Source organism: Pocillopora verrucosa, chromosome 8 (genome assembly GCF_036669915.1).
Source record: "Pocillopora verrucosa isolate sample1 chromosome 8, ASM3666991v2, whole genome shotgun sequence".
In the NCBI taxonomy this organism is placed as follows: domain Eukaryota; kingdom Metazoa; phylum Cnidaria; class Anthozoa; order Scleractinia; family Pocilloporidae; genus Pocillopora; species Pocillopora verrucosa.
In genome coordinates, this window is record NC_089319.1 from 6,132,541 (window position 1) to 6,156,017 (window position 23,477).

Sequence of the window (23,477 nt, forward strand, 5' to 3'; positions counted from 1 at the left end):
CTTTTGGGGTATATTTAGTTTTAACCTATAAAAGATTATGAGGAAGTTCCTCATGGAATTACATATCAGTCTTACTTCCACTTTTCATTAGTTTGATATTAGCTGTTTATCGAAGTTTGCGAAAATCCAGAACAGTTAAAAATACATTTGCACTTGTTATGATTTCGGTTCTTTACGCATGGAGTACTCCTTCGCGCCATCACACTCGAGAGAGCAGCTTCGAAAAGCTTTAAAATGCACTTTTAACCTAAAAAAAGATGTAGAGGAAGTTTCTGACGAAGTTACAGATCAGCCTTGCTTCCACTTTTCATGAGTTTGATATTAGCAGTTTATTGTTTTTTTAGAGGGCACGGTAACGAATCTTGCAATCTGATTGGTTCTTTACCCGGTCAGTATTTTCCTATCTCTGCCCACGGGCCACGGTAACGCTTTCGTGAGTCGCCGAATACATCCCAACTTTCGTTGTCATTTTTCATAAATATACCTCGTTTTCCGGCTGGGCAGTATTTTTAAGCAAACACGTCGGTCACTACCTCAAGCCGATAAATAACTTATGAATCCTCTCTTTTCTCTCTATCAAATCACTTTGGTTGACAGAAAAATATTGGTTTCAGAATGAATTTGTATAAACAATAGTGTCATTACGTTGGTTGACAAGCGGCCTAAAAACCGTCTGCAATTAATTTTAATCGTTAACAAAAAGTACCCAGAAAGTTGAAAAGGTGAGGTATTTGGTTACAGTTAAACTGAACGATGGAACTTTCATTCATTTAATATCTGAAGTTTCTCGAGCAATTTGTTCATAGTGAAAGAGCGAGCGAAGTTTTAATTTAAGTTCTACAACAAATATACGCTCCTGGTGAGTCTTTCCAATTCCGTTCAATTTGGACATTTGTACCTTAAATTGCACAACAGAAATTGAAGGAATTTTTTGAGAAAAGGCCGCATTACATTCCCTTGTGTCTCGTTGGAGTGTGCCGTTCGAATTTAGCTTTTTGTGAAGGAAAGATCAGAGTTAAACACGCCATTACAGCAAACAAACGAGCAAACTCTCACAACTTCAAAATAAAAAAATTGAATTTATTCACAATTACTTTCCTCGCCGTTTACTTAATGAACAGAGGTAAATCTTCGTACATGAATGAATGGTCGATGAGAGTGAATAATACTTTCCGTTAGATCATTAACTGATTTTGAAGAAAACATTGTCGTGACAGTCCTTGCCAAACTAGTTAGTTTTCAAATGTTCCTACGCTTTTTTTTTTCTTGGCGCTCTCTAATTGACAGGTGTCAGATTGTGACAGATACTTGTAAAAATAATGTTTCAAAGTTTGTTTGGAAGCCTTTTAAATCACATTTATCGTTACGGAAATGAAAATGTTTCGCTGAGGCATCTCTCTTAAATTTGCATCACCTCTATTTTAACTACCATTTACTCACTCAAAAATTGTTCAGTTTATGGAAGATCTTGCCGTATTTACGGCCATAAATCATTCGGGTTCTTTCGGAAAGAATTTCGTCAAGTTTAAAAACAATAAATATGTTATTTACCGGCTAAGGGTCGGTCCGTATGGTGAAAAACTGTGACCTCGGTCTTGAAAATGCTGCCCTCGGCCTACGGCCTCGGGCAGTATTTTCAAGACCTCGGTCACAGTTTTTCACCATACGGACCTCCCAGCCGGCAAATAACATATTTATCGAAGTTTGTGAAAATTCAGAAAAGTTATTTCATTTGTTATGGTTTCGGTTCTTTGCATGGAGTACTCATTCGCCCCATCACGCTCGAGAGAGCTTCTCGAAAAGCTTTAAAATGCGTCATGGTGATGGAAAAATGACTCTCCAAAAATTGATCAACTCTAGCGGGCGAAACTCGCTGAAATTTGGCGTGCTACATGTCCTGTCCTACACATCATGCTCCCGGAATCCCGGCGTTTCATTTTTTTTTCTTTTTTCTCATAGTCTGTTAGGAGTGGAAACATTTTGCCATAAGGACTCTCAACTTTATAAGCCAATTAAGTTTTGACTTCTGCGCAGGACCCATTGTCAGGGATTGAGCAGGCATAAATTACTCGCTACAACTAAATGCCCGGCAACCGGGCATGGTTTCAATTAGACTAAATGGCCCGCAGTCAGAAATTTTGACAGAATTTCCACCGAAACGTTCTTTCAAACTTCTTAAGAATATTAGATGTTTGATTAGAAAAGTCAAGAAATTCCAAACATGAATTTACCTTTTTAATAGAGAAAACTTGTGCACACTGCAACACCGCTCAGTTGACGACTCTACGCCTCTGATCAAACTGCCGGGCTCGGTCTTGAGTAGACTTTATTCCCGACAGTCGGAAATTTTAATCAAAATGCCACTGAAAGGCTCTTTCAAACTTCGAAAGAGTATCAGATTTTTGTATAGAAATGTCCAGAATATAATTCACTTACTTTGTAAGCAAAATAAAGCACCAAATAGACAACGCTTAAGCAACCTTGTGAAGCAGAGAAAATACATGTTACATTTTTTCCGGATAAGAGGATATTTCTCCAGTTTAATAATCTTCAGAAGCTAGTTATCCACTTCTGATTATTAATTTCTTTGTTCATCCACAGAATGTACATCATGTTTAAGATCATCCTGCTGGTGAGTTTTCTGTTTCTGGTGGACAGATCTTTGTCTTCACCAATAAAACAAAACAAAACTAAAGTCCTTATCCTTGGTGCCGGACTTGCTGGAATTAAAGCCGCGAAGACGCTACTGGACAGAAACATCACCGACATTCTAATTCTTGAGGGAAAGAATTACACTGGGGGCAGAATACATGCCATCGAGTTTGCAAACCACTCGATTGAAACGGGAGCGAACTGGATTCATTTCGTAAATGACGGAGAAACCAAACCTATCGTGGATCGAAGGGACGCAAAAAAAATGCAAGGTCTTACCTCTAATTACTCAGACATATTGGTGAGGTAAGACGATTGGGATAAGTGGAGATGTGCATAACTAGATTTCTTTGAAAGGGCCTATACACAGGAGGAGTACAAACCTCTTGTGAGGTCTCTAGGCACCTCTTCCCCTTCCTATGATAACTCGTAGCAGATAAAAGTCCGAAATGTGTGGCGGCTTTTAAAAATTGCAAGTAACACAGTTTCCATATGTATACCGTCCAGGTGAACATGAACAAACTACGAATGCATTTATTTAATTTGCTTCAGCCATTTTAAATTTGAAAGAACTGACAACGTATTTAAGGGCGGATAACGCTATCCACAAGACTAGATAAATCCGATGGATTACGTGGCACGTTTTGTGAAAACCCTTTGATGAACTAGGTCCATGTTGAAAATAAACGGTCAACACAAATAAAGTCTGGCTAACCCGTAACATGTTAGCAAAATATAACATTCAGGTGACGACTAATTCATTTTGCCTCGGGTTTCCGTAGAATCGAATGGACACCTCTTTCCCTCATCCTAAATCAAGGGCTTACTGAGTTTTATCGAGGGGGAAACTGAATTCGAATATCCTTTTTGAGATGAGTATCCCTCCAAGGTACGCCAACAAAACTTTCAAAAGTTGTTGCTTTTGCAAACCTACAACTGTTTTTATTTTTTGTAGGGACGAAGCAGGAAACGATATCACTGATTTTGCAGTTCTGCGTGAGTTTTATGATAAAATCGAGCACAAAATTGAAGACTACCAACTAAAAAGGAAGGGCCAGCCAGACTTCCCTGCCCGTGTTGGTATGCAGATGATGGGATGGTCAGCTGAACAACCCATGAAAAGCGTTATTGAATATTTCAACTTCGATTTCCAGTTTGCAAAATCTCCAGAAGTGGTTTCCTTTTACAACATGTTTGAGCGCGGAGAAGACTTTTTCATCGCTGATGGGCGAGGAGTATGGTCCATGTACGAAGATCTTTACAAGCCATTGGAAGCGAAGACTTTGCTGGGCAAATTAGTAAAAAAGATCAAGTATAATGCCGATTCCGTTGAAGTACAAACCTCCGATGGATGGAGTTACCAGGCAGATTATGCCCTTTGTACATTTAGCTCCGGAGTTCTGGCCAGCGACTTGGTTACTTTCGAGCCAGCCCTTCCTGATTGGAAAAAAGAAGCCATTTATAAAAACCCGATGTCGCCTTACACAAAAATTTTTCTAAAATTTCCAAAAAAGTTTTGGGATGATCACGAATATATCCTTTTCGCTTCCAAAGAGCGCGGTTTTTTCCCTGTGTGGCAGGACCTGTCAAGACCTGGGATCTTTCCTGTTTCGAGTGGAATGTTGCTGATCACTGTGACAGGGGCTCAAGGACGAAGGATTGAGGGGCAATCATTGATGAAACAAAGGCAGAGATCATGGGAATGTTGAGAGAGATCTACGGGAATGGCATCCCTGAAGCGACAGGTGAAGGGCAATAGTTCAGCTTTGCAGGGTTCCTTTTAACCACAAATCAACATATCATATTGTTCATTCTGAACTTAGTCGAAAGAAATATCGTCAGGTGAAGAGATAAATTCGTGACAGTTTCAATAAATGTTTGTTTCCTCCTTTGCCGGTAATTATTCCTACAGAAAGCAATACAATTAAGACACAAATTGTGGCCTTGAAAACCTTGATTATTACTAAACTAGACTGAAAACAAGTAACAAAAGACGAACCAATCGGAACGCCACCCAAAAAGACTAAGTTCTGGCTAGTCTTATTCACTGCACAAAGATATTTACCATTAGAGTCCGCGGGTCTCGCACATCATGATGCAAGTACTCCCTTTGACATAACTATTGTATATTTTCTTCAGATATCTATTATCGGCGTTGGTCAAAGGAGCCACTGACGCAAGGTGCATATTCAGAACCTGTGGTGGGTATGACTTCTGAAGACTGGGAGAACATTGGAAAAAACCTGGGACGTCTGTACTTTGCTGGCGAAGCGACGAGCGAAGACTGGTACGGCTATATGCAAGGTGCTTACTGGACCGGTGACAAGAAAGGGAACATGATCGCTGAGAATATCTCTTCAAGTGAATCTTCCAGAAAACCGGGAGACCCAAAGAGTGAGGCAACCCCCGCCAAAGTGTCGTTAGTAGGAATATTGTTGCTCCCTCTTTGGTTTATAATCGTGTGGAAGTAAACAATTCATCAAGCCGGCAAGAGATTTGTTATTAGCCGTGATAGCTCTGGAGCAGCCCTTACAGACTGATAGAGTGGCAAAACTGTAACTTTGATGAAACATTTGTGTTGCATATAGGACCCTCTAGATGTAGGAACGTTCTATGTAGGAGAATTTTTCAGCTTTCGCCTGGTATATACAGATGGCCTTTGATTAAATTTACTTGCCCACGAGGGTAAGGTGCAGTAAAATTCGAAAGTAATTAAGCAGGCTTTGAATAGAGAATACTTCTTTTTTGTTGTTCGCCCCTGTACTTAATATCTGCAGATAGTCCTGTGCAAGTACTAACTGCTATCGGCTATATGTATTAATCACGAGTTCACTTTCACTTAGCTTTTGATTATGTTACTAAACAAAGAGATTCTATGTTGCTGTACTTCTGTTCAGTGAAGAATCCCACATGACGTCAACATATGGCAAGAACAGAAAAGTAGTAAACGATGGACAGGGGGGGTGTGTCATTGAGGCTCTTATCACATTTGACCTTATCCGTGATCTGTTACTGAACAGGCCCACGGTAACACAGAATCTATTTGTTTATTATATGATAAAAAAGTCAAAATGTCGTTAATGTAAACTTCACCTATGCGTCTGTCCAGCAATAGATCATCGGTAAGAACCATTCAAGATGTGTGTGTAATTCAGGTTGTCAGAAATGTAGAATAATAAACGCCTTTTCCTATTCCATCACACAGGTTCATTTTACAAAATCCATCCTATTAAAAAGTATGTGATAAACTAAGGGCTTAGCCAGGTTTTTTCAAAGTGAAGGGGAGGAGGTGGTCACATTGTGTCAAACAGAGGGTACTCGGGGGAAGTACGTCAAACTCGAAGAAAAAGTTCTCTCCAGGCTCGCCGTTTTCTTCTCGGTAAACTATTTCACTTCGTTAAATATTTTCACGCCAAATGGAAGCTAAAATGCGAATTATATCGCGATTTTCCTCTTTTTTACTAACGCCATTTTTCGCCCGCGACAATTTGCCCGTCACGCCGGACCCACCAAAATAACGCTCTCCTAAACCTTAAACATGCTAAGTTTTGCATATACCTCGACAGGTGTTTCTTTTTTTTTAATTTATTTTAATTTTTTTATATTTTTTCTCTGCAATACATATATATCTAGACAATACATATATTACAATGCAATTACACCAGTCAAATTGAATTACAGTTGATCTATTTATTTTCACCTCGACAAGTGTTTCACGTAATTTGCATAATTTCCAGAAGGATCTGCATCAACACATCGCAAACTTAGAGGAGAAACTTTGAAAGATCGTGACGCGACAAACTAAAGTAAGTAAATTGTGCTTTACTCCTACTTAAATCTCTCGTCTCCTGAAAGAATTGAAATACTTATAAAGATTCATATGCAAAAGCTTACGGATTTTGGAATGGTTGTGCTGTTATGCTGTTTTGTTCTTAAGCTTACGACAGAAAAATTATCTCGATCAGCTCAAGTAAAGGTCGGCGTCTCTGGTGGATCAGAAATGAACGTATAGAGATCAATAATTTTGAGGTATATGCGCTTTTAACCTATAAAATGTAGAGGAAGTTTCTGATGGAGCTACAGATCAGCCTTACTTCCACTTTTCAGGAGTTTGATATTAGCTGTTTTATCGAAGTTTGTGAAATTCAGAACAGTTAAAAAAAATTAGCATTTGTTATGGTTTCGGTACTCATTCGCCCCATCACGCTTGAGAGAACTTTTCAAAAAGTTTTAATTAACAAATAAAGAATCCTTGACTGTGCTCTTTTCTATTGAAGCACGCAGGAAGCGGCTAGAGCACGAAAGAAGTATAGGGAGAAACACGAGACGTAGTCTTCTTGAGTGCTCAAGTGCTTTACAACAGAACAGAGCACAGTCAAGGCTTCTCTGTTTGTTTTATAACAAAGAATCCGTTAAATTCCCCAAGCATTACTTTCAATTTTCAAAACAAACTTTATTTCCGAAGCGAACAACAGCTACAACACCGCTCAGTTGACGACATTACGCCTCTGATCAAACTGCCGGGCTCAGTCATAAATAAACTAAATTCCCGACAGTCAGAAAAAAATGTCACTGAAAAGTTCTTTTAAACTTCGAAAGAGTATCAGATTTTTGTGTAGAAATGTCCAGAATATAATTAACATACTTTGTATGAATAATTTAAGCACCATATAGACAACGCTCAAACAACCTCGTGACGCAGACAAAATACATGCCACATTTTTTTCAGGAATTGAGATAAGGGAATGTTTCTTTAGTTTAATAATGCTCAGAAGCTAGTTATCCTTTTCTGATCATTAGTTTCTTTGCTGATCAACAGAATGTACATCATGTTTAAGGTCATCCTGCATCTGAGTTTTCTGTTTCTGGTGGACAGATCTTTGTCTTCACCAATAAAACAAAACAAAACTAAAGTTCTTATCCTTGGCGCCGGACTCGCTGGAATTAAAGCGGCGAAAACACTACTGGACAGAAACATCACCGACATTCTGATTCTTGAGGGAAAGAATTACACTGGGGGAAGAATACAAGCCATCGAGTTTGCAAACCACTCGATTGAAACGGGAGCGAACTGGATTCATTTCGTAAATGACGGAGAAACCAAACCTATCGTGGATCGAAGGGACGCAAAAAAAATGCAAGGTCTTACCTCTAATTACTCAGATATATTAGTGAGGTAAGACGCTACAAGGCCACTTGGGATAAGTGGAGATGTGAATAGCTAGATTTCTTTGAAAGGGATTATACACAGGAGGAGTACAAACCTCTTGTGAGGTCTCTGGACACCTCTTCCCCTTCCTCTAATAACTCGTAGCCGGTAAAAGTCCGAAATGTGTGGCGGCTTTTAAAAATTGCAAGTAGCACAGTTTCCATATGTTTACCGTCCAGGTAAACATGAACAAACTACGATACATTTATTTAATTAGCTTCAGCTATTTTAAATTTGAAAGAGCTGAAAACAACTCACTTCTTCACGACCATACCCCTTTCAAGTCTCCGTAGACCGTTCCATCAAATTATCTTTTAGTCAATTTCCCTTAATTTCGTTTCCAGGGCTACTCGTAATTTTTTTTTCTCAGAAAGCGACTTTAAAATCGAGTGGGAACAAGAATGCTGGAAATCAGGTCTCGGTTGTTCTAAGGGTGGATAACGCTATCCACAAGACCAGATAAATCCGAAGGATTATGGAGCACGTTATGTGAAAACCCTTTGATGAGCTGGGTCCATGTTGAAAATCATCGGTTAACACAAATGAAGTCTGGTTAACTCGTAACATGTTAGCAACATAGCAGGTGACGACTAATTCATTTTGCCTCAGGTTTCCGTGGAATCGAATGGACACCTCTTTCCCTCATCCTAAATCAAGGGTTTACTGATTTTTATCGAGGGGAAACTGAATTCGAATATCCATTTTGAGATGGGTATCCCTCCAAAGTACGCCAACAAAACGTTCAAAAGTTGTTGCTCTTGCAAACCTACAACTGTTTTTATTTTTTGCAGGGACGAAGCAGGAAATGATATCACTGATTTTGCAGTTCTGCGTGAGTTTTATGATAAAATCGAGCACAAAATTGAAGATTACAAACTAAAAAGGAAGGGCCAGCCAGACTTCCCCGCCCGTGTTGGTATGCAGATGATGGGATGGTCAGCTGAACAACCCATAAAAAGCGTTATTGAATATTTCAACTTCGATTTCGAGTTTGCAAGGTCTCCAGAAGTGGTTTCCTTTCACAAAATGTTTGAGCGCGGAGAAGACTTTTTCATCGCTGATAGGCGAGGAGTATGGTCCATGTACGAAGATCTTTACAAGCCATTGGAAGCGAAGACTTTGCTGGGCAAATTAGTAAAAAAGATCAAGTATAATGCCGATTCCGTTGAAGTACAAACCTCCGATGGATGGAGTTACCAGGCAGATTATGCCCTTTGTACATTTAGCTCCGGAGTTCTGGCCAGCGACTTGGTTACTTTCGAGCCAGCCCTTCCTGATTGGAAAAAAGAGGCCATTTATAAAAACCCGATGTCGCCTTACACAAAAATTTTTCTAAAATTTCCAAAAAAGTTCTGGGATGATCACGAATATATCCTTTTCGCTTCCAAAGAGCGCGGACGTTTCCCTGTGTGGCAGGACCTGTCAAGACCTGGGATCTTTCCTGTTTCGAGTGGAATGTTGCTGATCACTGTGACAGGGGTTCAAGGACGAAGGATTGAGGGGCAATCATTTAATGAAACAAAGGCAGAGATCATGGGAATGTTGAGAGAGATCTACGGGAATGGCATCCCTGAAGCGACAGGTGAAGGGCAATAGTTCGGCTTCGCAGGGTTCCTTTTAACCACAAATCAACATATCATATTGTTCATTCTGAACTTAGTCGAAAGAAATATCGTCAGGTGGAGAGATAAATTCGTGATAGTTTCAATAAATGTTTGTCTCCTCCTTTGCCGGTAATTATTCCTACAGAAAGCAATACAATTAAGACACGAAATTGTGGGCTTGTAAAAACTTAACTATTACTAAACTAGACTCAAAAAAAGTAAACAAAACAAAAGACGAACCAATCGGAATGCCACCCAAAAAGACTGAGTTCTGGCTAGTCTTATTCACTGCACAAAGATATTTACCATTAGAGTCTGTGGGTCTCGCACATCATGATGCAAGTACTCCCTTTGACATAACTATTGTATATTTTCTTCAGATATCTATTATCGGCGTTGGTCAAAGGAGCCACTGACGCAAGGTGCATATGCAGAACCTGTGGTGGGTATGACTTCTGAAGACTGGGAGAACATTGGAAAAAACCTGGGACGTCTGTACTTTGCTGGCGAAGCGACGAGCGAAGACTGGTACGGCTATATGCAAGGTGCTTACTGGACCGGTGACAAGAAAGGGAACATGATCGCTGAGAATATCTCTTCAAGTGAATCTTCCAGAAAACCGGGAAACCCAAACAGTGAGGCAACCCCCACCAAAGTGTCGTCAGTAGGAATATTGTTGCTCCCTCTTTGCCTTATAATCGTGTGGAAGTAAATAATTCATCAAGCCGGCAAGAGATTTGTTATTAGCCGTGATAGCCCTGGAGCAGCCCTTACTGGCTGATAGAGTGGCAAAACTGTAACTTTGATGAAACATTTGTGTTGCATATAGGACCCTCTAGATGTAGGAATGTTCTATGTAGGAGAATTTGTCAGCTTTCGCCTGGTATATATAGATGGCCTTTGATTAAATTTACTTGCCCACGAGGGTAAGGTGCAGTAAAATTCGAAAGTAATTAAGCAGGCTTTGAATAGAGAATACTTCATTTTTGTTGTTCGCCCCTGTACTTATTATCTGCAGATAGTCCTGTGCAAGTACTAACTGCTATCGGCTATATGTATTAATCACGAGTTCACTTTCACTTAGCTTTTGATTATGTTACTAAACAAAGAGATTCTATGTTGCTGTACTTCTGTTCAGTGAAGAATCCCACATGACGTCAACATATGGCAAGAACAGAAAAGTAGTAAACGATGGACAGGGGGGGTGTGTCATTGAGGCTCTTATCACATTTGACCTTATCCGTGATCTGTTACTGAACAGACCCACGGCAACACAAAATCTATTTGTTAATTATATGATAAAAAAGTCAAAATGTCGTTAATGTAAACGTCACCTATGCGTCTGTCCAGCAATAGATCATCGGTAAGAACCATTCGAGATGTGTGTGTAATTCAGGTTGTCAGAAATGCAGAATAATAAACGCCTTTTCCTATTCCATCTCACAGGTTCATTTTAAAAAATCCTTCCTATTAAAAAGTATGTGATAAACTAAGGGCTTAGCCAGGATTTTTCAAAGTGAGGGGGAGGGGGGTCACACTATGTCAAACAGAGGGTACTCACCAGGTTGTTATGTCAACCCCAACACCATGTTTTACTTAATGTGACAAAAAAGGCCTATAAAGGGGGAGAGGAGGTCACAGGAACCTCAGGATCCCCCTCCTCAAGCTTCGCCCTTGATAAACTCACCTCATTGATGCATTTTTCATAGTCCCCCATTATTTACTGAGTCTATGCTGAAGGAAGGGCAAAAAACAACCCCTGCGTCAAACTTGAAGAAAAAGTTATTCCGAGACTCACCGTTTTCTTCCTATTAAAAAGCCTGTGATAGATATATTCCTGTGTCAGACTTGAAGGCGAAGTTCTATCGAGGCTAACCGTTTTCTTCTCGGTAAACTATTCGCTTCTCAAATCAAATGTTGTTGAGGACAAACATCCGAGAATATTTTCGCGCCAAATGGAAACTAAACGAAAATGATATTGCGATTTTCCCCTTTCTTACTCGCGCCATTTTTGACCTGCGACAATTTACCCATGACGCCGGACCCACGAAGATATTGCTTTCTCAAAGCTTAAACATGCTAAGTTTTACACTTACCTAGATGAGTGTCTTACGCAATTTGCTTAATTTCCAGAATAATCTGCATGAAAACATCGCAAAGTTAGAGAAAAAACTTTGAAAGATCGAGACGCATCAAACTAAAGTAAGTAAATTGTGCTTTACCCTTACCCTTAAACCATTCGTCTCCTGAAAGAATTAAAATACTTATACAGATTTATATGCAAAAGCTTACGGATTTTGGGATGGTTGTGCTGTTATGCGTTTAAAAATAACAAAGCGTGGATTAACAAACTTAGTCTTGGTGTACGAAATCTTGTTGATCACTAAGTTCAAAATGAGAAGCTGAGTTGACAAATGAAGCTGGCCTAGGGGAACTCGATGTCCTCTGGGGTGAGTGATGTTCAAATGTAAATCAAATTGAAGTCATTAAGTGACCACCTACAAAACATGTTTTGATTAGAAACACACTCAAGGTCGGTCAGTTCGTCCAGTAAAAACTCAGGTGATGAATCAAACCCGCTACGGATGAGATTATTGCGAGTAAGGTACAAAAATGGTTGAAGCATTAACACAAACATGCTATTTTCAAGTTGTTAAGCTTACGACAGAAAAACTATCTCGATCAGATCACGTAAAGGTCGGCGTCTTAGGTGGATCAGTAATGAATGTATAGAAATCAATACTTTTGGGGCATATGCACTTTTAACCTATAAAAAGATGCAGAGGAAGTTTCTGATGGAGTTACAGATCAGTCTTACTTCCACTTTTCATTAGTTTAGTTTATTAGCTGTTTATCGAAGTTTGCGAAAATCCGGAAAGGTTAAAAATACATTTTCATTTGTCATGGTTTCGATTCCTTACGCATGGAGTACTCCTTCGCCCCATCACGCTCGAGAGAGCTTTTCGAAAAGCTTTAAAATGCGTCGTGAAAAATGACTCTCCAAAAATTGATCATGTCTAGCGGGCGAAACTCGCTGAAATTTGGCCTGCGATATAAGACTTGTCCTCCATATCATGCTCCCGGAATCCCGGAGTTTCAATTTTTTTCTCACACTCTGTCATATTTTGCCAGAAGGACTCTCAACAGTGGAAGCCAATCAAGTTTTGACTTCTGCGCAGGACGCCATTGTCAGGGACGGAGATGGCATAAATTATTCGCTGCGGCTACCATAATTTCCGGCCGTTTACCCGCACGGCCGATTACCCGCACCGGCCGATTATTGCATACGGCGAAAAAAAGAAACAGATTACCCGCACTGGTGGATAACCCACACGTTATGTTATTCAACTTTTTGGTGGCAAAAACGTGACATTTAAGTTAAAACATTTCAGTCTTTTTAGAGTTGTCTGATCTAACTTTCGAAAACTTGAAAGCTTCTTTGTCGAGTTTAAAGGTCAAAGAAATTCAGACGCGTGCACAATTGTGTCAATATTAGCATGTACTTTATTGATAAAATTATACAGTAAAAAAACTAGCGGCCCATGCCCAAATCTCAACGTTTCATACTCGACAGAATGCGAATTTGTGGCCATATTTTGTGCGAGCGATCGTTCAGCGCCATGTTGATTTGTTGAAAGAAAGCTAGGTGAGTGTTAAAACTTGAATTATTTAGTACTGTCGGCGAATTCTGAAAAAAATCCATATCTCCGGTTCTATTGGGCCTAACAAGTCCCTTAAAACGGGAAAATTCTCTTTAGCTCAAGCTAGTGTTAAATGAAAATTTGTTACTGATGCGCGGGATATCTTTGGATTATTTTTGTCACCATTAAGGTTTTGTTTTCACGCGTGCCGATAACAATTTGTTCGTCACGCAACTAATTATGCGTGAAATAAACTCGAGTCGGCATCATGTTTTCGTGCCGCTTTGTGGCACTCTTAATACAATAAAATTCATTTGAGAGGTGGAAACGCATGTAGGTGAGAATTTTTTTCAGTTCAACTACCAGTAGATTGTAAGATTGTCACATAACCCGCACCACCCTATCACCCGCAGTGACGCGCGTTTAATGCAAAATCAACAGATTACCCGCGGGTAAGCGGCCGGAAATTACGGTAAATGCCCGGCAGCCGGGCGCGGTCTCAATTAGAGTAAATGGCCAGCAGTCAGAAATTTTGACAGAATTTCCACCGAAATGTTCTTTCGAACTTCTTAAAAATACCAGATGTTTGATTAGAAATGTCAGGAGATTCCAAAATTTTAATCAAAATAACACTGAAAGGATCTTTCAAACTTCGAAAGAGTATCATGTTATTGTATAGAAATGTCCAGAATATAATTAACGTACTATGTAAGCAAAATTAAGCATTAAATAGACAACGCTTAAGCAACCTCATGGCGCAGAGAAAATACATGTTGCACTTTTTATGGAATTATGATAAGACAATATATCTCCAGTTTAATAATCTTCAGAAGCTAGTTATCCACTTCTGATTATTAGTTTCTTTGTTCATCCACAGAATGTACATCATGTTTAAGATCATCCTGCTGGTGAGTTTTCTGTTTCTGGTGGACAGATCTTTGTCTTCACCAATAAAACAAAACAAAACTAAAGTCCTTATCCTTGGTGCCGGACTTGCTGGAATTAAAGCCGCGAAGACGCTACTGGACAGAAACATCACCGACATTCTGATTCTTGAGGGAAAGAATTACACTGGGGGTAGAATACATGCCATCGAGTTTGCGAATTATTCGATTGAAACGGGAGCGAACTGGATTCATTTCGTAAATGATGGAGAAACCAAACCTATCGTGGATCGAAGGGACGCAAAAAAAATGCAAGGTCTTACCTCTAATTACTCAGACATATTAGTGAGGTAAGGCGCTACAAGGCCAGTTGGGATAATTGGAAATGTGCATAGCTAGATTTTTTTGAGAGGGCTTATACACGAGGAGGAGCACAAACCTCTTGTGAGGTCTCTGGGCACCTCTTCCCCTTCCTCTGGTAACTCGCGCCTCATACAGCAGGGAAAAGTCCGACTTGTGTGTCGGCTTTTAAAAATTGCGAGTAGCACAATTTCCATATGTTTACCGTCCAGGGGAACATAAACAATGTACGATCGCATTTATTTAATTTGTTTCAGCTATTTTAAATTTGAAAGAGCTGAAAACAACGTACTTCTTCACATCCACACCCCTGTCAAGTCTCCATAGACCGTACCATCAAATTATCCTTTACTCCATTTCCCTTAATTTCGTTTCCAGGGCTATTCTTGTTATTAGTAATTTGTTTTTCTCAGAAAGCGACTTTAAAATCGAATGATCTGGGAACAAGAATGCTGGACAACAGGTCCCGGTTTTTCTAAGGGCGGATGACGCTATCCACAAGACCAGACAAATCCAATGGATTATGTAGCAAATCTTGTGAAAACCCTGTAATGAACTGGGTCCATGTTGAAAATCATCGGTTAACACAAATAAAATATGGTTAACCCGTAACATGTTAGCAAAATATAGCATTCATGTGACGACTAATTCATTTTGCCTCGGGTTTCCGTAGAATCGAATGGACACCTCTTTCTCTCATCCTATATCAAGGGTTTAATTTTTATCGAGGGGAAACTGAATTCGAATATCCATTTTGAGATGAGTATCCCTCCAAGGTACGCCGATAAAACGTTCAAAAGTTGTTGCTCTTGCAAACCTACAATTGTTTTTATTTTTTGTAGAGACGAAGCAGGAAACGATATCACTGATTTTGCAGTTCTGCGTGAGTTTTATGACAAAATCGAGCACAAAATTGAAGACTACCAACTAAAAAGGAAGGGCCAGCCAGACTTCCCCGCCCGTGTTGGTATGCAGATGATGGGATGGTCAGCTGAACAACCCATAAAAAGCGTTATTGAATATTTCAACTTCGATTTCGAGGTTGCGAGGCCTCCAGAGGAGGTTTCCTTTTACAACATGTTTGAGCGCGGAAAGGACTTTTTCATCGCTGATGGGCGAGGAGTATGGTCCATGTACGAAGATCTTTACAAGCCATTGGAAGCGAAGACTTTGCTGGGCAAATTAATCACAAAGATCAAGCATAATGCGAATTCCGTTGAAGTACAAACCTCCGATGGATGGAGTTACCAGGCAGAGTATGCCCTTTGTACATTTAGCTCCGGAGTTCTGGCCAGCGACTTGGTTACTTTCGAGCCAGCCCTTCCTGATTGGAAAAAAGAGGCCATTTATAAAAACCCGATATCGCCTTACACAAAAATTTTTCTAAAATTTCCAAAAAAGTTCTGGGATGATCACGAATATATTCTGTACGCTTCCAAAGAGCGCGGACGTTTCCCTGTGTGGCAGGACCTGTCAAGACCTGGGATCTTCCCCGTTTCGAGTGGGATGTTACTGATTACTGTGACAGGGACTCAAGGACGAAGGATTGAGGGGCAATCATTTGATGAAACAAAGGCGGAGATCATGGGAATGTTGAGAGAGATCTACGGGAATGGCATCCCTGAAGCGACAGGTAAAGGGCAATAGTTCAGCTTTGCAGGGTTCCTTTTAACCAGAAATCAGCATATCATATCGTTCATTCTGAACGTAGTAAAAAAAAATGTTGTCAGGTGGGGAGATAATTTCGTGATAGTTTCAATAAATGTATGTCTCTTCCTTTGCCGATAATTATCCCTACAGAAAGCAACAAAATTAAGACACAAATTGTGGCCTTGAAAACCTTGATTATTACTAAACTAGACTGAAAACAAGCAAGAAAAGACGAACCAATCGGAATGTCACCCTAAAAGACTGAGTTCTGGCTAGTTTTATTCACTGCACAAAGATATTTACCACTAGAGTCTGCGGGTCTTCCACATCATGATGCAAGTACTCTCTTTGACATAACTATTGTATATTTTCTTCAGATATCTATTATCGGCGATGGTCAAAGGAGCCGCTGACGCAAGGCGCATATGCAGAACCTGTGGTGGGTATGACTTCTGAAGACTGGGAGAACATTGGAAAAAACCTGGGACGTCTGTACTTTGCTGGCGAAGCGACGAGCGAAGACTGGTGCGGCTATATGCAAGGTGCTTACCTGACCGGTGAGAAGAAAGGGAACATGATCGCCGAGAACATCTCTCCAAGTGAATCTTCCAGCAAACCGGGAAAACCAAAGAGTAAGGCAACCCCACCAAAGTGTCTTCAGTAGGAATCTTGTTGCTCCCTCTTTGGTTTATAATCGTGTGGAAGTAAACAATTCATCAAGCCGGCAAGAGATTTGTTATTAGCCTTGATAGCCCTAGAGCAGCCCTTATTGACTGATAGAGTGACATAACTGTAACTTTGATGAAACATTCGTGTTGCATAGAGGACCCACTAGATGTAGTAGTGTACTCTGGTGCAGTAAAATTCGAAAGTAACTAAGCAGACTTTGAAGTAGAATAAAAGTAAACGCCATCACACAGGTTCATTTTACAAAATCCTTCCTATTAAAAAGCCTGTGATAGATATATTCCTGTATCAACTTTGAAGAAAAAGTTGTCTCGAGGCTTACCGTTTTCTTCTCGGTGAACTATTTGCCTCTCAAAACAAATATTGTCGTAGACATATATCCAAAAATATTTTTGCACCAAATGGAGGCTAAAACGCCAATTATATTGCGATTTTCCTCTTTTTGCTCGCGCAAATTTTCACCCGCGACGCCGGACCCACGAAGGTAACGCTCTCCTAAACCTTAAACATGCCAAGTCTTGCACTTACCTCGAAGAGTGTCTTACGTAATTTGCATAATTTTCAGAATGATCTGCATGAAAACATCGCAAACTTAGAGACGATCGAGACGCGTCAAACTAAAGTAAGTAAATTGTACTTTGCCCTTACTTAAATCTCTCTTCTCCTGAAATAATTAAAATACTTATACGGATTTATATGCAAAAGCTTACGGACTTTGGGGTGGTTTCGCTGTTATGCGTTTAAAAATATCAAAGCGTAAATTCACAAAATTTTAGACGTTTAGGCGTACGAAATCTTGTTGATCACTGAGTTCTGGATAAGAAGCTAAGTCGACAAATGTGGCTGGCTTGGGGGACTCGAGGTCCTCTTGATTGAGTGAAGCTCTAATGTAAATCAAATGGAGGTCAATAAGTGACCACGCACAAAACATGTTTTGATTAAAAACACACTTAAGGTCGGTCAGTTCGTCCAGTGAAAAACTCAGGTGACGAATCAAACCCGCTACGGATGAGACTATTGTGAGTAAGGTACAAAAGTTGGTTGAAGCATTAACACAATCATACTATTTTCATGTTGTTATGCTACCACAGAAAACTATCTCGATCAGATCACGTAAAGGTCGGTGCCTTAGGTGGGTCAGTAACGAATGTGTTGAAATCAATGCTTTTGGGGTATATTTAGTTTTAACCTATAAAAGATTAAGAGGAAGTTCCTCATGGAGTTACATATCAGTCTTATTTCCACTTTTCATTAGTTTGATATTAGCTGTTAATCGAAGTTTGCGAAAATCCAGAACAGTTAAAAATACATTTGCATTTGTTATGGTTTCGGTTCTTTACGCATGAAGTACTCCTTCGCCCCATCACACTCGAGAGAGCCGCTTCGAAAAGCTTTAAATGCACTTTTAACCTAAAAAAGATGTAGAGGAAGTTTCTGATGAAGTTACAGATCAGCCTTGCTTCCACTTTCATGAGTTTGATATTAGCTGTTTATCGAAGTTTGTGAAAATTCAGAAAAGATATTTGCATTTGTTATGGTTTCGGTTCTTTGCATGGAGTACTCATTCGCCCCATCACGCTCAAGAGAGCTTTTCGAAAAGCTTTAAAATGCGTCGTGGTGATGGAAAAATGACTCTCCAAAAGTTGATCATCTCTAGAAGGCGAAACTCGCTGAAATTTGGCGTGCGTCATAAGTCTTGTCCTCCACATTATGCTCCCGGAATCTCGGAGTTTCATTTTTTCTCACAGTCAGTCAGGAGTGGAAATATTTTGCCATAAGGACTCTCAACAGTGGAAGCCAATTAAGTTTTGACCTCTGCGCAGGACCCATTGTCAGGGGTTGAGCAGGCATAAATAACTCGCTACGACTAAATGCCCGGCAGCCGGGAACGGTCTCAATTTGACTAAATGGCCCGCAGTCAGAAATTTTGACAGAATTTCAACCGAAACGTTCTTTCAAACTTCTTAAGAATATTAGATGTTTAATTAGAAAAGTAAAGCGATTCCAAACTTTGATTTGCTTTTTTAATAGAGAAAGCTTGTGCATACTACAACACCGCTCAGTTGATGTCACTACGCCCCTAATCAAATTGCCTTGCTCGGTCTTGAATGGACTAAATTGCCGGAAGTCAGAAATTTTAATCAAAATGCCACTGAAAGGTTCTTTAAAACTTCAAAAGAGAATCAGACTTTGGTATAGAAACGTCCAGAATATAATTAACATACTTTGTAAACAAAATAAAACACCAAATTGACAACGCTTAAGCAACCTCATGACGCAGAGAAAATACATGCTACATTTCTTTCCGGAATTGTGATAGGAGGATATTTCTCCAGTTTAATAATCCTCAGGAGCTATTTATCCTCTTTTGATCATCAGTTTCTTTGTTCATTGTTCACAGAATGTACATCATGATTAAGGTCATCCTGCTTGTGAGTTTTCTGTTTCTGGTGGACAGATCTTTGTCTTCACCAATAAAACAAAGCAAAACTAAAGTCCTTATTCTTGGCGCTGGACTCGCTGGAATTAAAGCAGCGAAAACGCTACTGGACAGAAACATCACCGACATTCTGATTCTGGAAGGGATGAATTACACTGGGGGTAGAATACATGCTGTGAAATTTGCAAACTACACGATTGAAACGGGAGCAAACTGGATTCACTTTGTGAATGAAGATGACACCAAACCATTGGTGGAACGAAAGGAAGCGAGAGGTGTTCGTGTTCACAAATATAATTATTCAAACATTATTGTGAGGTAAGATAGGTTGCTTTAACTTCGATTAAGCTGAACATTTTAGAAAAATTGCAAAATAGGAAGGGCTTGAACTGAATTATGAAAAAGGACAACCTTTTAATTTAAAAAACATTGCGAACATGACTTTCTAGATATAGGATTTTACACTGCTTTTAGGTAAAAAAATTACTTGTAAAATAAAGAAAACCAACAAAGCATTGAAGCTAAACTTTTTCCATCTTAACAAAGAGAACTCTGTAGCCGTCTGCTTATCTTAGTAAGATGTAAATCAAAGGCTTGATAGCCTCGATTTCTTTACCCTTTATATGAACCCAAGACTTGAGATATTGATCGGCACCTAGCTGTCCCCCGCGCCCCGCGCCCCGCGCCCCGCGCCCCGCGCCCCGCGCCCCGCGCCCCGCGCCCCGCGCTCCACGCCCCGCGCTCCGAGACGATTGAATAGATAAACTTAACTGTATATGGATAATATGTAAGCTCCAGTCATGAGTCTGGAAGCACTACTCTAAAAGACAATACCTGACAAAGCAAGGCAAACAAGCAAACTAACCAACTAAGTAGCTACCAAACTAATTACTCAAACGTTTTGATGCCATAATCTATAAGAGTTTCTGAGGGACTCACTGCAATTTTTTTTTCCTCGTGGAGACCATTAAACAGAGAGATGAAAATTTGCGTTGACATTTGGTTATACTTTGAACTTTTTACCGTCATTTCTCATGAATTTTGTAGGGACGAAGATGGCAGAGATGTCACCGATTTTGCTGTTTTTCATGAGTTTGATGACAAAGTGACAAACAAAATTGAAGACTTCCAAGATGAAAGAAGAACAAAGAACTTTCCCGACATGCCTGCCCGCGTTGGTCTTCGACTGATGGGATGGGAAGGAAAACGGCCCATAGAAAGAGCCATTGAATATTTTGAATTAGACTATGAGTTCGCAAAACCTCCAGAAGAAGTTTCTTTCTACAATTTGTTTGTTCCTGGAGAAGAGTTCTTGGTGACTGATGAGCGAGGAGTGTGGTCTATGTTTGAAGATCTGTATAAGCCACTGGAAAAGAAGACTTTATTGGGCAAAACTGTCACAACAATCAAGCTGAACCCGGATTCAGTTGAAGCTCAGACCTCCGATGGTTGGAGTTACCAGGCAGATTACGCTCTTTGCACATTCAGCTCTGGAGTTCTGGCCAGCGACTTGGTTACTTTCGAGCCAGCCCTTCCAAATTGGAAAAAAGAGGCCATTTATAAAAACCCGTTATCGATATACACAAAAATTTACCTGAAATTTCCAAAAAGGTTCTGGGATGATCGCGAATATATTCTGTACGCTTCCAAAGAGCGCGGGCGTTTCCCTGTGTGGCAGGACCTGTCAAGACCCGGGGTATATTCCGTCGACAGCGGAATGTTAGAAATTATGGTAACTGGAACCGAAGGACGAAGGATTGAGGGGCAATCATTTAATGAAACAAAGGCAGAGATCATGAAAATACTGCGGAAGGTTTATGGAGAGGGCGTCCCTGAAGCTACGGGTAAGGGCTATAGTCTGGGATCATTCAAAAGCACTGCTTGCCTGTTTTTTTTTTTTTACAGGATTTGATTCAATAAAAACTAAGAAGTTCAGGATTATAAGACAAAAAAACAATACTTAAATGCCTACACTGGTAGAAGGTGGCTAGTCTTATTGGCTGTGGTCAGCTCTTTTGCAACAAGAATTAATCTTTACTGTCAGCACAATGACAGTGTGGCTGGAGATATTACACAGTGCGAACGCTGAAACGGCCGAGAGGTAGTCAAACTGTATTAGTCCCGAGTTGTCTTAAAAGTCTAAATACCACACAAGCAAGTAAGTTACGGCGTTTAAAAAGCACTTCACTTTTTCGGTGAAGCTACACTGCAAAATTGTAAAGAAATTTTGCGTGACAACGGTTTTTCCCTTTGCTTTCTTTCTTGCGCGGGGAACTAATGCACGGCTGAACGTTCTACAGCTGTGTTCTTTAACATAAAATTAGTGTATTTTCACGGTATTTTCTTCAGATATATACTATCACCGCTGGTCAAAGGAACCGCTGACACAAGGCGCATTTTCAGAGCCAGTGGTGGGTATGACTTCTGAAGACTGGAAGAACATTGGAAAAAACCTGGGACGACTGTACTTTGCTGGCGAAGCGACACACGATGAGTGGTTCGGCTACATGCAAGGAGCTTATCTAAGTGGAGACGAGAAAGGGAAAAGAATCGCTGAACAGATCTCCCCGTCTGAGCCTACCAGTAAGCCACGAAAACCGAAGAGTGAGGCAACTTCGGTGAAGGTGTCTTCATTAGGAATCTTGTTGCTTTCCTATTTTGCTCACGTCTCTATATTTAAGGTGTAGCTTGACAAAGGATCAATTTAGTTACGATAATTTTTTTGCTTGAGTAGTAGTTGCATTGGTAGTGAAATAATGAAGCTCCTCCTGTGAAACACTAGTGTAATATCAATTAAAAAGCTAACGATAATTCATGAATTTTCATTTTTCAAACTTCACCTAAGACGGTAGACGTTTATCGACATGTCTAAATGTAATCGGGGTGGTAGAAAATTGCTGGTATTATTTGGGCAGCCAACAAAGGCTAACTGAAGGGGAGTGCTGGAAAAAAGGGGGTGGGGGGGGGAAGGTGGGTACCCTACGCAGTTCCTTAGTATGAGGAGTGTACCGGCCACTTCTCCAAATACTCACCCAATTTGAGACCAAATTATGCCATTTTCCACACCCGTCTTCAGGCGTGGCTCTTTAAAGTTGTGCTTGGTTTGCGAATTCATTACCCTTACTGTATCATAAGTAAGCTTCGCGTTTGAGCCGAAGTCAAGTATTGGTGAAATGCACTTAATACATCAGCACAAACGATATATCAAAGTTTCTGCATTATGAACTGAGTTTAACGTGGTTTCATAAACGATTTAATGGCTAGAATTTATACACGTTTTCAAACTAAAACCTTTGAAAATTACTCCTTTGGGAGGTACTCAACAAATAACTATATTCCTTTAGGGAACTAATTTCCAAATCCCCCCATGGGGTGATGGTTGTACATGTATTGAGACAGTTTAGCTCGTGTGAAATAAAACTTAATTTTTCCTATAACTGTGGTTTCGTAAAAAAAACAATACGCGCTGGCACGTCAGAAAATTTGTTTATATTCAATTTTCTAATTCCACTTAATCGTTAAACTCCTGAGAACTGCAAAATCAGTGATACCTTGGCCTTCATCATCCCTGTAAAGAAAAGAGCCTTTTCTTTAAAACAAACAACGATATCCGATAATCAATAGATAGCCCCGACTCCAAGAAAGTCTATCAAATAGCACCGAAAGGTTCCCCTTCTGCGCGTGATACACTCAGTCGCTTTCTTAGAAATCGTAATTTTGGTGATATTGACTCGACTTACCTCACGATAATGTCTTACGAGTTACTTATGATTGTACGAAAATTTAATGCATCTTTTCCTTCTACAAGACGTTTGGTTTCGTCGTCATCTACCAAATGAATCCAGTTGGCTCCCGCTGTAATCGTGTTGTTTGCAAATTTCGAGGCATGTATTCTGCCTCCAGTAAAATTCTCTCTCTTGATAATCAGAATGTCGGTCATTATATTTCTGTTCGGTGGCGTTTTCGCTGCTCTAATTCTAGTTAGTCCGGCGCTAAGGATAAGGACTTAAATTTATTTATTTTTGGTGAAAACAAGATCTGTCCATTAGAAACAGAAAACCCAAAAAAAGAATGACTCTAAAGGCGACGTGCATCCTGTTAATAAGCAAACTTCTGCTCAGGGGACATGTTTATTTCAACTTTTTAGACCTAAGTTCATAATAACAGCGCTAATTGGTAAAAAGCTGATAACCCTTATATAAAGATATTCAAATTGATTGTGGAAATATTGATGTACAACTGACAGATATGACACACAATGAGAATGATGACACTACAGTTTGTAAAAAACTCTCCACCACAAACCATTCAAGCAATACAGTATATACTTTTCGCATATGACACTGACAC

General features: G+C 39.9%; 3 protein-coding genes and 1 pseudogene across 6 annotated transcripts; all 4 read left to right on the top strand.

Annotated features, from left to right (window-relative positions):
* Positions 1 to 2,602: 2,602 nt before the first annotated feature.
* Positions 2,603 to 5,830, top strand: LOC131769833 (uncharacterized; annotated as a pseudogene).
* A 574-nt stretch (positions 5,831 to 6,404) lies between these two features.
* LOC131769849 (uncharacterized) lies at positions 6,405 to 10,878 on the top strand. Of its 3 annotated transcripts, none has more exons than XM_066170624.1 (5): positions 6,429 to 6,458; positions 6,618 to 6,681; positions 7,472 to 7,828; positions 8,653 to 9,443; positions 9,846 to 10,878. In XM_066170624.1, the coding sequence occupies exons 3-5, from the start codon at positions 7,473 to 7,475 to the stop codon at positions 10,175 to 10,177; spliced, it is 1,479 nt and encodes a 492-aa protein (XP_066026721.1). In that variant the 5' UTR covers positions 6,429 to 6,458; positions 6,618 to 6,681; position 7,472; the 3' UTR covers positions 10,178 to 10,878. The 3 variants fall into 3 exon arrangements, with proteins under 3 accessions (XP_058941561.2, XP_066026721.1, XP_066026722.1); XM_066170625.1 differs by having other exon boundaries at positions 6,432 to 6,458; positions 6,590 to 6,681; XM_059085578.2 differs by lacking the exon at positions 6,618 to 6,681 and having other exon boundaries at positions 6,405 to 6,458.
* Positions 10,879 to 12,987: 2,109 nt separating this feature from the next.
* On the top strand, positions 12,988 to 16,664 carry LOC131769861 (uncharacterized). Its single transcript, XM_059085589.2, has 4 exons — positions 12,988 to 13,111; positions 13,984 to 14,340; positions 15,193 to 15,983; positions 16,378 to 16,664. Exons 2-4 carry the CDS (start codon positions 13,985 to 13,987, stop codon positions 16,662 to 16,664), a joined length of 1,434 nt encoding a protein of 477 aa, XP_058941572.2. The 5' UTR covers positions 12,988 to 13,111; position 13,984.
* A 1,002-nt stretch (positions 16,665 to 17,666) lies between these two features.
* Positions 17,667 to 22,021, top strand: LOC131769857 (uncharacterized). Of its 2 annotated transcripts, none has more exons than XM_066170622.1 (4): positions 17,667 to 17,706; positions 19,089 to 19,445; positions 20,175 to 20,971; positions 21,477 to 22,021. In XM_066170622.1, the coding sequence occupies exons 1-4, from the start codon at positions 17,696 to 17,698 to the stop codon at positions 21,812 to 21,814; spliced, it is 1,503 nt and encodes a 500-aa protein (XP_066026719.1). In that variant the 5' UTR covers positions 17,667 to 17,695; the 3' UTR covers positions 21,815 to 22,021. The 2 variants fall into 2 exon arrangements, with proteins under 2 accessions (XP_066026719.1, XP_058941567.2); XM_059085584.2 differs by lacking the exon at positions 17,667 to 17,706 and adding an exon at positions 17,742 to 17,819.
* The last annotated feature ends 1,456 nt before the right edge of the window (positions 22,022 to 23,477 follow it).